The sequence below is a fragment of the Pieris napi genome, chromosome 15 (assembly GCF_905475465.1).
Source record: "Pieris napi chromosome 15, ilPieNapi1.2, whole genome shotgun sequence".
Classification (NCBI taxonomy): Eukaryota; Metazoa; Arthropoda; class Insecta; order Lepidoptera; family Pieridae; genus Pieris; species Pieris napi.
Genome location: NC_062248.1, coordinates 3908072 through 3922957, shown reverse-complemented (window position 1 = coordinate 3922957; position 14886 = coordinate 3908072). Strand labels below are relative to the sequence as shown.

Here is a 14886-nt window from a genome sequence, read left to right as displayed (position 1 = left end):
TAATCTGTTGGAGCAAGGTTCGGGGAGTACGGAGGATGTCTTAGACATTCCAATTGAAGCTCTTCTTATTTGGTAGCCGTCTGTTGTGCAGTGTGTGGTCTAGCGTTGTCGTGAAGTAGCAGTGGCGTGGAGCGATTGACCAGCTTAGGTTGTTTAGCCGCTAGCTTTTCCATCATGGTTTGCAATTGCTGACAATAGACATCATCCGTAATAGTCTGGCCAGATTTGAGAAAACTGCAATGAACAATACCGGCAGTAGTACACCAAACGCTTACAAGTAACTTTTTTGGAGTTAATTTTCGCTTGGGGCAGGATTTGGCTGGCTGGCCAGGATCCAACCATTGTGCTGAGCGCTTCCGATTATCGTAAAGAATCCATTTTTCATCACAGGTAATGATTCGGTTTAAAATACCTTCATTATTGTGCCGGTTCAGTAATGTAACGCAGCAGTCGACGCGCTTTTGCCGGTTTGCTTCAGTCAATTCGTGAGGTACCCATCTTTCAAGCTTTTTAATCTTCCCAATTTGCTTCAAGTGAATTAAAACAGTTTTATGACTAACACTGCAGTCTGCAGCTAACTCGGACGTGGTTTGCGATGGATCCGCTTCCACAATAGCCTTCAATACTTCATTATCAACTTGGGTCTCAGGCCGTCCACTGGGCTTGTTCTGCAGGTCGAAATTTCCAGAACGAAAACGTTGGAGCCAAAAACGAACCGTGTTTTCTTTTGCAACATGACCGCCATACACATCATTCACCCTTCGAGTCGTTTCCGCAGCACTAGTGCCACAGCGGAACTCGTACTCGTAAATAATGCGATACTTTAAGTTTTCCATTTTGTAAAATGAGTGACGCAAACAGAAAAAAACAGAAGAAAAAAACAAATGAATGACGGTCATCGAATCACAAATACATGAGTAAATAGCTGTACAAATTTTGATTTGGAATTCTTAGCCAAAGAGGAGATATTTGAGGTCAAAGTGGACAAAACGTAAAACGCCAATTTCATATGTAAGGACCTAATATAAAATAGTATATATTTTATTGCCGTGATGGTATTGACCAAATCTATGGCATCTTGCCTATTTACATTTTTTATTTATTTAATAGGCGGCAATCGAGCCGCTGGGATGGCGATAATAGGCTTTTAGATACTTAATTTGTTAGTAGATGCGTTCACGGTCAACAGAAGCAGGAGCTCGTTTCTTTGAAGACCTCCTCTGGGAGCTGATCCCGCAGATCGCTAGTTAGCAAAAGAAAATGTAAAGCAAAATGTGGGACAATTCCAGATTTCCAACATTCCCATGTCACCTCCTACTGTAAGTTGCTGCAGCGTGAACCACTGTATAGAAATCCTATTTGCTTTCTTAATTCAATACGACGAAACCTATGTTATTTAAATCTTAATTTCACATTTATTATATAAGTATGTCTCATATACTTCTCATTATAAAATATTAAATAAATCTTATCTTCACAAATCTAAATTGACAGGCTGTAGCGTTAAAAAACCCGCTCATCCAACGAAATGTCCTGCACCTTATAAAATTGCCGGGTGATTCCACAAAGCTCGTTGGGGGACGGCAAATGGAAAGAGAATCAACGTTGATAAATGATTTCGGTACAAATGTTATTTTGATCTTTAGTGATATCGTCAGATTTGTTTTGGGGGCGGACAATTCGCTGCTCGACTTTTGATTGCATTGAGGATCAACTTGTTAGCACGTTGCCTTTAATGGCTTTGTTTTCTTCAGATTTTTTGATACTTAGCGCTGTTGCGGGGTTTTTAAACAGTAAGAAATATTTATAAGTAAGAAATTTATAAGCTTAAAGTAGCTAATCAACTGTTCTATGATAACAAATTATTTGTAAGTGTTTAGAATCCACAGCCTAGAGAGCGCTTGCAATAATATTGGTCTAGTGGTTAGTGCCCCTGACTGCGAATCCATGGGTCCCGGGTTCGATCCCCGGCTGAGGCGAACATCGATGTGATGAGCATTTGGTGTTGTTCTTAGGTCTTGGTTGTTTAAATATGTATTTATATGTATATCTATCTATAATATGTATGTATATCCGTTGCCTAGTACCCATAACACAAGCTTCACCAGCTTAGCATGGGACTAGGTCAATTGGTGTGAATTGTCTTTAAAAAAAAAAAAAAAAAATTTCTGTATAAACTAAACAAGTATACAAAATACCATCCGTATCACCTCGACGCCCGTCGTTCCACAATTGTGCGTTTCTTAAGGCAGTTTTTGCCGCGCAGCAGCTGCCCACTGAAGTATTTCCGAACCAATTCCATCCTTCAAGAAAAGAGAGTACCAAGTCTTTAAAGGCCGGTATCGCACTTGCGAGCCTTCTGGCAATGTTAGTGTCCATGAGCGGTATTACTTGACATCAGATGAGCCTCCTGTCCTATCTACTTTTACATAAAAAAAGGTAGCAATACAACACTATCTCATATACCTAAACCATAAGTTTATTTTTGATAAGTTAATAGTTTTTCTTTTATTAAGTCTGGCTTATATATGCAATCTAGTAAATTATACATAAGACAGGCATAAACTATAAGTTTTAAATTAATTTAAAAAGTTTCGTACAACTGTAATTGTATATTTTATTGGCTTTGGCTCTACTAGTGGCTCTACAAACTTTTTAGGCCTTTGCCTCAGATTTCTGTGTATGTTTCATGATCATTTGTCTAATAGGCGAGTTGGCGATCAGTGCCTAACGCACGCCCTCGACTTTTTGTGTCTAAGGCGAGCCGATTTCCTCACGATGTTTTCCTTCCTCGTGCGAGCGAGTATTAGCGCACATAGGAAGTCCATTGATGCCCTGCTAGGGATCGATGGAGCACCACCTTCGACCTCAGGGAAGATCTACAAGATAACCAATAAATAAAAAGGAACAAGGGAAAAGATAGAGTAGAAGGGCGGGCGTCAATAAACAAAAAGCTACACAAAAATACACAGTGACTTAAACATTTTATTAAAAAACAGCTTATTAGGAAGATTTATTACGTTTTCAAGACGAACCATTAGACGATCGTTCAACTTGATTGCCCTGCAAAAAACATTTTATTTTAACAAAAAATGGATATAATATTTAGTAGTAAGCCACTATTTCACAAATATATTACTTAGTGCTGTAAAGTATTACTTTATTGTGGAGCCGCTTCCGTGGTTTTATAAGAATCACGGCTTCGGATAAGACGTCAGAACACATAAACAATAAACATCATTGTTTGTAGTCTGTTAGAAAAGAAATGAAAACAAAGGAACGTCACTGTACCCGTACTAGACACCAAAATTAAAACCTTTTATTTATTAACTGGTAACAAATTATCAGGCAACGGGCGCTCGCTAACAAGCGATTTCTTCCAGGCAACCCTAGTTTGCAACAATAAGTACACAGTGAGAGTAAAGTACAAGAAGTGCATAAATAATTATTAAAAAAAACATAAATTTTAAAAAAGAATATTAATAAAAATGTTAAAGATAAGCCTTAGCTTAACCCTTAGGTTACTGACTCATAATTAATACATATAAGTAGCGGACGATAAAAGCTGAAAAAAGAAGATTTTTTAATAAATATAAAGACTATGTCGTCTGATATCAAGAGGTATGGCCTATGGGGTTCCAAAACAGGATACTTTGCACAGTAAAGGAGGAGTGATAGAATTCAGTTTTATAAATAGGGGTTTAAGAATTAGATTGTCAAGGGGACGCAAATCAAAACTACCGACCAAAAATAAACTTTTGCTTTAAGTAACTAGGAGTTTTAGGACCTTCTTCGGGGACCTTATTATTTATTGTTTGGTGAGGTTAGGTTAGTATATTAATATTTTATTTATATACTAACCTAATCTAACCATTAAATGTTTGCCGCGGTGGCGTTATTACGTAAGTACCAAATTAGTTATCACAATAAATAATTGTAACTACTGCTGAAAAATTCGAATTGATAACCTCCTTTTTCGGTAAATTTTTTTAGTCAGTTTAAAAATAGATAGCTAAGCGCAGATATAGTTTTATTTTTATATATAATAGGGGGGGCAAACGAGCTTACGGGACGACCAAAAAGGGCAGTCTACGCAGCCCATAGACACCCATTTTTAGTGGGTGCGTTGCCGGCCTTTGAGGGACGAGTAGATAGTTGTCGAATAGCAGTTTTCTTTTATGTCGGGGAATGAGGAAATACTCTGTAAACTTTATATAATATATAGTCTAAATTTGACATTCCTAAGTGTATATAGCAGAAAATAAATAAAACTATTTTAGAAGCAGAACTTGCCAGTTTATGTGCAATCCACGCAACCGATGTGTTCTCAAGTCTCGGGCCCATAAGTGGATTCATCTGACCGATGTATACTGTCACCCAGCTGAAGAAATATCGTAGTTATAAAGAAATACTTTGATTTAACAAACAAACATGTAAAAATACTTACAAAATCCACATACAGAAAATTGTAAGCATTATACTGCATTGGGTTAACCTGTAATGTTTACAATTAGTACAATTAGTTTATAAATTATAATAACAATGGGTAATTCATAAAAAAAAATTGCTCAGGTTTGTAAGAATCTGGAGTTTGATTATACTTTTTTTTTGACAGTGGGCAAACGGGCAGGAGGCTCATCTGATGTTAAGTGATACTGCCGCCCATAGACACTCTCAATGCCAGAGGGCTCGCTAGTGCGTTTCCGACCTTTTAAGAATTGGTACGCTCTTGGTACGATTGGATTTCACAATTTCAAAGAAAAAATGTTAAAAATAATATCATATTTTTTATAGTTTTTTCTTTTAAATTTATATTTAAATTTTGTTTAGTTTTACAGTCTTAATTTTACATTTTCTTTATATAGAAATCATAAGTTGTTTTATACATTACTTTTGTATTTTATATAAGAGCAGGGATGTCCCTAGTGATCATACAGTTATGTACTTCTTTTTTCAAATAAAAATAAAACAAAGTAATAAAACTTATACCAAGAGTAACTGCCGAAATAAAATAGTCTTAAATTATTTGCCTAATTACATCTGATACTACTAGACAAGGTCATTATATCATATTTAAAATAATTAAAAATTCCTGTTCTTACAAATATCATAAACAAAAACGCTCACCCGCGATTGGGTCCTTTTCTGACAAAAAATGGTAGTATAATAAATGCAGCCCCGAATACGCAAGTCAGCGCAATGGCGGGTCCTATTTCTGGATCTACACCCTGAGCTGTCGATGTACTTTCAGTCGTCAACCCTTCATCCAAAGCATCATACACCTCCACATCCTTCTTGAATCTTTGGACCGGCTCCGAGTCTATATAATATGGATCCCAGTAGGCGAAATCGTCTGAGGCAATACCTTTGAACCCTGGTAATGTAAAGTTTATTAAAAAAAAATATTAAATGATGTTTTGTTGGTTTTTATCTAGTTACCGTATTTCATGCGCACGCAAATATATTAATAATATACCTTACAATGATTATTAATACACATTAATTGGTGAATAAGTAAAATAAATAAGTACCTCGTTTTTTATCCTTTTCATTTCTTAAACGGTTGCGAGCCATTTTAAATTACAACTTGCCGTTGAAACCTTCAAATTGCAAATGCAATTTTTTGACATTACATCAAAAATTAATAGTCTATGGAATTAAAAAGAAGAAGGGACAAAAAAAATATTGGTTGTTTGTAAAGTAGGTTTACGATCGAGATGTTTACGTGATAACGTCTTATTGGTGATATAAGTTTTTGGGAAGTAAGGAATTAATGAAGATAACAATTTTTTCAAATTTTAAATTACATCTATCGTTTTATTCACACTTTTGATGATAAATTTCGGGTGTAAAATGACAAGTTTACTTATTCGACTATGATATACATTTTTCTTCATACATTCACGGAATGACTGGCAGCGCTCGAGATGAGACGGGAGATCGGTCCGTCTCTCTCTCGTTATACCTGCGATCGCGCTCGTTAGGTTTTGGTGTGACACAAGTTTCTGAACATGTCACCCGACTAAAACGATTTTAAAGACGTTATCACGTCAAAAATTTCAGTAATATTTTTTAATCGCTGAATAGAGATAAGATAGGCTCATTAAACAGGATCAGCGCACATTATCTTTAATACAACACTTATTAATTTTATTTATTTCTAAAAGCACGAATTGTTTTTTATCGGATCTTAAGTTTCGAGAGCTTACCATGAAATTATTATCTCAAAACAAGGGTTGCCTATCATAGCAAGTCTAGCAGTTTATCGCATGAAAAATCGTCTATTTCAAAATACCTGAGGCTGTATCGATCACAGATATCGAGAAATGCGCGCGCGCTCCATAATGTCTCAATTATCCGCTTAGGGGGGGCGTGGCGCACTATGTCTTCATTACACGAGCACGATCGCTAACTATGGAACTGGTATACGTTATTTATTGATCTCGTTAATATAACTATCACCTTATCGTGAGAATAAGATGGGATTAAAGTACTTGCGCATCAAAGTTTTTTTTGTTGATTGGATTAAGAATTACTCAAATAATGCCGCTATAGTGATAGTAACCAGATCCCATGGGTCCATATATAGATACAACACTACCTACGTAAGCCATAAGTGTTAACTAATACTTGGAATCAAGTCAATTGTACATAATACAGGCATAATTTATGAGTTTTTAATATATTCTTCTCACTAACGGTACATTGTTTAAAAATATTTTACCTAACTGTAATTGTATATTGTTGGCTCTCCTATACTTGCTATATCTATAAGGATACCTATTAATAATCCTATCCCATGGTTAGAAGCCCTATTACTAAATTTTCTTTATTCGTGTGTCAAGCACAACTGCTACTTTTAATGTTCCAGCGAATAGGCTATCTTGCTCTTACAACTTAATTACTAACATGGATATATATTTTAGAACAATCTTCCTACTTACCGTAACTTTGTTTATCATGAAATTAATGAGGTAAATATAATAATTACATAATATAATATAATAATTTATGATAATTAATTAAGGATAATTTTATGAACACGCGTAGTTTTAGAATACATAAACACACATCATTCACATAACTATATCATTAACAATCACTGTCATTCTGAACAGAGTATAGCCAAATTTGAAGGCAAACCATTTATTGTGTAAAAAATTTAATATAATATTCTACAATTAGTATTGTTATATTAGAAGAGAAAAGAGTACAATAAGCACCAAAACCAACACTCTGAACTCAAAGAACATTCGGATGATTCGATGATACGGAGGAAATGGACATCGAAAAATTTTGTCTGAACAAATCGAGCGCTCACCATAGTATCACAATACATATACCATCAATATATATATATGGCAGATCCAGGAGAAGGCAAAAGCAGGTGATACATAGCATAGAGTGGGACAGTGCAGACAAGAATGGCAGATTCAAAAATAATGAGATTATAGAAATACAAATGTGTAAAAGTATCTGAAATAAAAGGCTTTTATTAATTACTCGTAAACTTCCTAATTATCGTATTATATTGTTTTCTTCACTACAAAGTCCATACCATACTAGCAGCATTATCTATATGAAAGTAATATCTGAGTCGTGATAGCCGCACCACATTTCCAACCTTATCTTGTCCAATCGGTTTTGACCTAGGAGGTCATGAATTGATTCTTATAGCTGTTATTTTATGGCATAAAACTTATTGTTAATCTACGTTATACAGATGGTAAAAGGATGATATTGTTTTGTTGCCGTTAAGTTTGCTTGTTTTTATTGCAACGTATCTTGTTTGAAACATCGTTGATATAGAGAATTTGATAGGTGCGTAAAAATTCCGCACATTTTTTTGTTATTCAGTTCAAATTATTATTCAGTATAAAATATTATTGATATTTGCCTCATTACAATAAATGTTCAAGAAGATTATTTTTGTAAAAAAATAAGAATTCTGCAGATTCTACAACAGAAGAATACATAGGAAAAAAATAATAGCATTCATATTATTCCTCCTCGTAAATGGCGGGAAATATTTTGACAGGTGTCATTTTGGCGATGGATCCGGGTCAAGCGGTCCGAACTTCAATTTCCGGTCATAGAGGTCATCATAGACGCCCTTTGAATTTCAATGTTTAAATTGTAAATCGATTCTTTGACGATGATGTGATATGCTATTATTATGGTAACCTTTTATATAATAATATAGAAGAAAGTTTAATGAACAAATTGTTTGTTTGAAGAAAGATAGATGAATATTTTTTTAATAATAATAATAACTTATTGCAAGAATATGGTACAAAGATGTGTAAGGTACAATCGTAAGTTCGGATATTTTGTGCTTTAAATACCCTATTTACTTCGATTGAATTTCCCCAAACTATAATTCCATATCTAAGAATAAATGAAACATATGCATGATAAGCAGCTAATACCGTATAACCATGATACGGTATAGTTTCCCTTAGTCGTTTTAACACAAAAATGAAGCTGTCTAATAATATTTTTCAATATGTGCTTTCCAACTACAATATTTATCAAGCGTTATACCTAAAAATACACACTCGTTTATTATGTCTAGTTTATTGCTTTTATATTGTAAGTCTAGGCGAGTAAGCGATCAATCAGCCTATAACATATTATATATATATAATATGTTATAACAATAACTATTACTGTTTTGCTATGATTTGAACACGTTCTACGGGTTGGTCATAAGTGTTAACTATTAAGCCACAAAAGTGTTTCAGAGGAAAACTGGTGATTTGAAATGGTGATTTTATTAGATTTCAAAACCATCTTATAAAAGCGTATATTTTATTAGAAAAATCTTTTAACATAACAAAAACTATAAGCCGTAACATTCCATGATTTTCTTTTCTGTGGGCATCTACTTCTACGTCTTAGATTTTAGTCTTTTAGGTATAAGTTAAATCCTTTTATTTCGGTGCATCGGGGACAATCGTATGCGCTCAGTAAAAATAAATCAGCGCTGATTTATGCTGCAGCCGAAGTTCCGGCTCGCTGCAGCACACTTTGAATTGTTGTTAGGTATACTCAAAATAAAGGATATCAAACAGGAGCATCACAGCTACTGATTGTAAAGTGACTGTGCACATTAAAAAATATTCCCAGTTGTGTTTCTCATTTCGGATAGATCGGATAGATTCTCTGTTCATAGACCAGCGCCCGTATTCTGAACCATTGTACCAACCAAGAAATAAAGATGCCTACTTTGTTTGTATGCCAGTTAGATGTAGTTCCAATGTTGATATTTGTTTGTGCACGTGCTTTCCAGCGTCCTTTTAAAATCGTTGTTGTAAATTTTTGTCTTTTGTGTATGTGCTCTAAATTGCTGTACATTTACATATCTATTCCAATTTTTATTTTATTTTAGTTGTGTTTCTCATACTTATATAAATCTGACAAACCATTCAAGAACACATTTATATATATATATATATATATATATATATATTTATTTATTTTTAAATATATTGTATTTGTGATGTGTCTGTCATGTTACCTTATTTATAAATAAATATCGTGTCGCTATTGGAAGATAAGATATTCATGATTTAAACTAATGTAGTTTAAATCATGAATGCTAAGAATAACGTATATAACTGTTTCTAAATAAAAGGTGCAGGAATCCTCAAAAATGCATTTCGTTTTTAAGCATAGACAATGTGTGGGTAATATGTGTAACAAAGTAAATAATTACTGTTGACGTAATCACCAAATAAGAAAATCAACGACCTATCTTACCTATTTTTGCCAACGGTGGGTCTGGTCCAGGCATACGTCCTAATAATTAAGTGCCCATGGACACCTGCAAAGCTAGGAGACTTGCAAGTGCGCCGTTCTTTAAGGTACGCTCTGCTTTTGAAGGCAACCGAGTCGTAACGGTTCGGAAATACCGAGAACAGCAGTATTCATAAAAAAACAGGATTTCCTTAACTATCTACGCTCTCTACGCGTTCGACGTAACCCGACGAACTGTATTTTTATCATTATAATCCTCCAAGCTCCAAGTCATTCTTAAGATTTCCTATATGAAACCTTTTCGTGCCTCAACTTCAAAATTGTACAATGAAATAAAACTTTGAACGGTTAGACTATATTAATATCAATATTTGGAAAGAAACACCGATCACACCACATCATACACAACGCAAACCTATAATATAAGCTACACAAAAAACGCCGCTTCGCCCAACGCTTTTTCTCCTTCAGTTGTTCTTTCTTTAACCACTTTATTTTTTCACTAACGATTCTAAACTTTATGCATTCACTAATAATCTTAAACAACATCTTTTCAACCTTTCCTATGCTGAAACGGAAAATATTCTTATCGTGCACCAATAGTTTAATTAAAAAATGTAAGTGTTATTGTAACTTGTAAGTGTGTGTTGTAGAAACAAGAAACAAGCCGACACAGGGAAACCAAGTGATCCTTTTATATTAGTTATACTAAGGTTTTTTATTTCTTTAAATAATTTCGCTCCAATCGGAAGTCCTTAGAAGGCGTATGCTAATTTATCTTTAGCCCGTTAAAACATCAATAACATGACAATGTCTTTGCGGTTGTCGCTTCGTAAACAATTCAAGTTAACTCCACAATGGAGAATAACAAGGACCACAAATCACTACTAGTGTCTTGTTCAAAGCTAACTGCCATATGAGGCTCGTAATAAAGCTGGGAGATGTACATAATTCAAGAGCAAGTCTCGTGTTCACATCTGAATTTCATGCCTTTTAGATTATCTATATTTTATATCATTACTAGCTGCCCCCGCGAACTTCGTTTCTCCTTAATGTGATTTTACTTAGCCTACCTTTTTAGTACATACCAACATGGAAAATTTTGCTATGGTACCCCAGAGGCTGTTCGGTTTTTTGGAATGAAAACTTTTTAGGTTTTTCTGTGAATTTTTCCCTACATAAACTCAGAGTTCAATTCATAAATTTTTAATTAACAAATTAAAAATAGGGGTCGATCGTATAGGGGACAATTAAGGATTGTATGTATTTTTGTATGATGTTTTATAAAAAAATAAAAACAAAGAGCTTTGTCAAAAAAATAAACATTTAGGGGTTGGACCACCCTTAACATTTAGGGGGATAAAAAATATATTTTGTCCGATTCTCAGACTTACTGAATGTGCATAAACAGTTTCATAAGAATCAGTCGAGCCGTTTCGGAGGAGTAGCGGAACGAACATCGTGACACGAGAATTTTATATATTAGACAATTAATTTAAAAATTAAAGAGACTGGCGTTTTTGTTGGTCATGTAACACGCAGAGTTCCAAAGAGTTTAGAGAGCTCATGGCGGAGTAGAAGCTTAAATATAATGGTAACCGCTATGGATAGTTGAATGCCACATTAACAGACGCGTGTGTCACAAATACCGAAAACTTTCTAGAAACAACTAGAATAAATTAGTGGTGACACTAATTATGATTATAAAAATAATTTTCTTAGATTGTTATTTAACCTAGTTTCGGACAGCGAACGATTAATATTGAATACTATCTGCGTCGGCAACATTAAAGAAGCAAAAAATTCACGATAACCTAATTGAAGAATGTTTGAAATTTGTTTTAACATAAGATAAAGAATCACTCAAGTAACTACAAAAGATATACATAAAAAACACATGCGACTCGCATACATATAGTGCTTTGCTATCCCTTTTTTACGGCTCACTTTGTTATGACGCCAGTGGCTAGCAGGTGTGTTGCTGTCAGGGTGCTTACGCAAGAACTGTCATTGTCATTGTCATGACAGCCAATGTCAAAACAGATGATGGAAAGATGACAGGTGATGCGCGACAGAAAATGATATATAAGCTATAAAGCCTAGACATATTTTATTATTTCTCAACTATATTTTTTTTTCTATACCAATAAATTTTTGAAAACATGTTATCACTATTTAGTTAAAGAGTACTGAAAATCGAGTACTAAAAGTAAAGTTATATTAATTTGAATATTATTTCCTTGAAAAAAAATGTTATATATTTTAATGTTACTTAGCAACAGGTGAGCCCCGTTTGCCTCCTAAATTTGCATAATTAGGTATAAACATTATTACTAAAACATACTAAAACCTTAAATTTACAGTAATTACAATATTCTTAAATGACAGTAATAATAATATTTTTAAATATCAACAAAAAGACATATGAAGCTATCTTTACTTTATCATTAAAACTACACAGTAGTTGTAAAACAAGTAATTTAAAACGTATCAAGCTATAATCTTTATTAAATAAAACACCTTCGTTACTTTTAATGTAAATTTTAATGTTCACTTCAGTTTTAATCAATCTTATTATCGCTTAAATATAAACAACAATTGCTTGGTAATATTAACATTTATACAGGGCAATATTTCGTAATATACTTATAATTAAAATTTTAATTGTAAAGAAAAGAATAATGCCGTTCCAGTCCATCGTAAATTTTGCTAATAATTTTCATCACGCGATAGTGTGGTGAGATTTAGAGGCGACACATAGCGTATATATATAATAATAATCACTTCTTTATTTCAGATATGACTCCCGTCGAAATATAATATGTTTTTTTATAAACAGGAGCCGCAATTAGCCCTCTTCATACTGAATCTTACCATAAAGGCCTGGCTGGATAAAGAATATATTAATCAAATAAAACTGTGATAAAATATGACTCGGTGACATTTTCAGTAACTCCATAGAGTCCTTTCGCCGAGTGTTTTAGAAACCTTGAAGAATTATATTATTTATTCCTACATAATTATGTATTTACAGTTCGCGGATGCTTGGCGGACCCGTGCAACTTCTTCAATACAAAGAGTAAGATTGTGTGAGTTGTGTGCTGCGATATTGCGGGCTACTAGATTATGTGATGATGTTGCATGGATCTGGGTAGCGCTCGCCTACTAAAGTTCTCATGTCAATATGACGCAATTATCAAATTCATTTATTCATATAGGTAACAAAATGTGCGCTTATGAACGTCAAAAAAGAAATATACATTAAATGCTTCTAATTTTACATTTACTGCCAGTTCTCAAATCAAGGGCGTAGAATGGATGAGAAGAACTGGCAATAAACTCTCCGCCACGCATGTATATCCCTACTACAAAATATCTTCGTAATTATGTGTTTGTCCTCCTTGTACGTGTAATGTTTGAGAGCAAAAATAAAAAATAATAAAAAATGAAATACAGAGTACAAATATAATAGTTATGATTCTTACATTATAGAGTATCATCACAAGTCAGAGTCACCTTATCAATAATCAATCGGTGACTTCACGCAAATTAATACATGGTACCTTATCATACAACCTCTAACCCGCTCTTGTTTTGGATGTTAATATCAAGTCTAATTATTTGCGTTCTTTTGTTTTTTATACACTCACACCTAATTATCAATTTGTTACGTAGCTACTGTGCAACAAAGGCGCCGCAAAGTCAATGAAATAATAAATTCATGATTATCACTGACATTGTTTGTCATTATGACCTTTTGTCTTTTTGGTACGAATGACCGGCGTCAAGATAATGATGACATACATTATATCAAGAAGATGGCGCTGATAGGTGTTGATACAATTTCTATAAAAAGTTTTAGATTGTTTCCAAGACTTTTATTTAGATTTTTGTCTAAATCTATTAATATTGTACAAGTAATAACTTTCTCGTAACGTTCCCATAAATAGAATTTGTGCCCAGTATAATGATTTATTTTCTCAATTTGAGTTTTAAATAAAACAAAGGCCTCCTACAAAAATGACACATCTCACATCAACACTGCTCAATATTTATAAGTAGGTATTATATTTTACTAGGGTTAGAAAGTCCATTGATGCACAGTCGATGATCGAACCTACGACCTCAGGGATGGGTGTCGCACGCTGTACTAGGCCAACGCTGCTCTGCTTTAAGTGGTAGTAACAGAATATATATATGAATAGTTACCTACATAGTAATCATTAAAATAATTAAAAATAATAATCTTTACTATGAGATAAACCTAGACAGAATACACAAGACAAAGGAAAATAAATTTAAAGCGTAGAATTCAAAATCCAGAACAATAAAATCTAATATCTCTCGCGCAGTCTCTTATATTAAAACTATTGGCTTATTTCAGCGCAATGTATCACGTTTATGGGCCATTCCGACGTTATATTTCGGCAATTTGTTGAATTATTGCACTCGCTAAGGTCTCAAGGCACTGCACAGTATATTGCTCCTCGCGGGACGACCATTGTCTTATCATAGTTACGAATGGAGCTGGAAAATATAAAGAACGAAAATAATGTCAGGTGTTACTATGCAAGTATTTTCTTGTTTAAATTCTTTAACTGTGTGTTTTGTTTCGGTGATGTGGTAATCTTATAATGAATGTTTAATTGTATCAATCAATCGTTTATTTGCAAAGAATGAGGTTAAATCGATTAATTATAAAAATCACCGCATAATCAGCCATATATAAATTGGCATGCAAATACTTAATTAAGTTATTTATAATAGTTGTCGAACTTATGTTCTAAAATCTGCCCACGCTATAAAGGCAGCTTGCTTTTAAAAATTTAATCAATTTGACAATTTTATGATTAAATATAAAGCTAACCTACTAATAGGTATAATATTTAGGAAAATATTGTAACTAACACAATAATAACCATATGGACTTATTATTGCTTACGTCCTAAGTCCTCCTAAGCCTTAGGAGATTTAGGACCCTCCCCCTAGTTACGTTAAAACGTTACCCCCCCTGGGCCACATGACCACCAAGTGACTATTTTTAAAGTACAGGAAAATCGCTACACACCTTAGTTATTGTTTTCATCGCGTTAATATTATTACACATTGCTGCAATTTATACACAAT

At 33.7% G+C, this 14886-nt stretch overlaps 1 protein-coding gene across 1 annotated transcript; it reads right to left on the bottom strand.

Moving 5' to 3' along the window:
* Positions 1–2967: 2967 nt before the first annotated feature.
* On the bottom strand, positions 2968–5645 carry LOC125056783. Its single transcript, XM_047660070.1, has 5 exons — positions 5532–5645; positions 5128–5374; positions 4448–4495; positions 4294–4381; positions 2968–3063 (listed from the first exon to the last, which is right to left on the bottom strand). The coding sequence occupies exons 1-5, from the start codon at positions 5572–5574 to the stop codon at positions 3025–3027; spliced, it is 465 nt and encodes a 154-aa protein (XP_047516026.1). The 5' UTR covers positions 5575–5645; the 3' UTR covers positions 2968–3024.
* Between the last annotated feature and the right edge of the window lie 9241 nt (positions 5646–14886).

What these genes read in the sequence shown, in the direction of transcription:
- LOC125056783 (XM_047660070.1), bottom strand. Translation starts at nt 5,574, where the DNA reads ATGGCTCGCAACCGTTTAAGAAATGAAAAGGATAAAAAACGAG. An exon ending in AGAAAAGGACCCAATCGCGG is followed by an intron (nt 4,496 to 5,127) that starts GTGAGCGTTTTT and finishes TAAACATTACAG; the next exon opens with GTTAACCCAATGCAGTATAA. An exon ending in ATTTTCTGTATGTGGATTTT is followed by an intron (nt 4,382 to 4,447) that starts GTAAGTATTTTT and finishes ATATTTCTTCAG; the next exon opens with CTGGGTGACAGTATACATCG.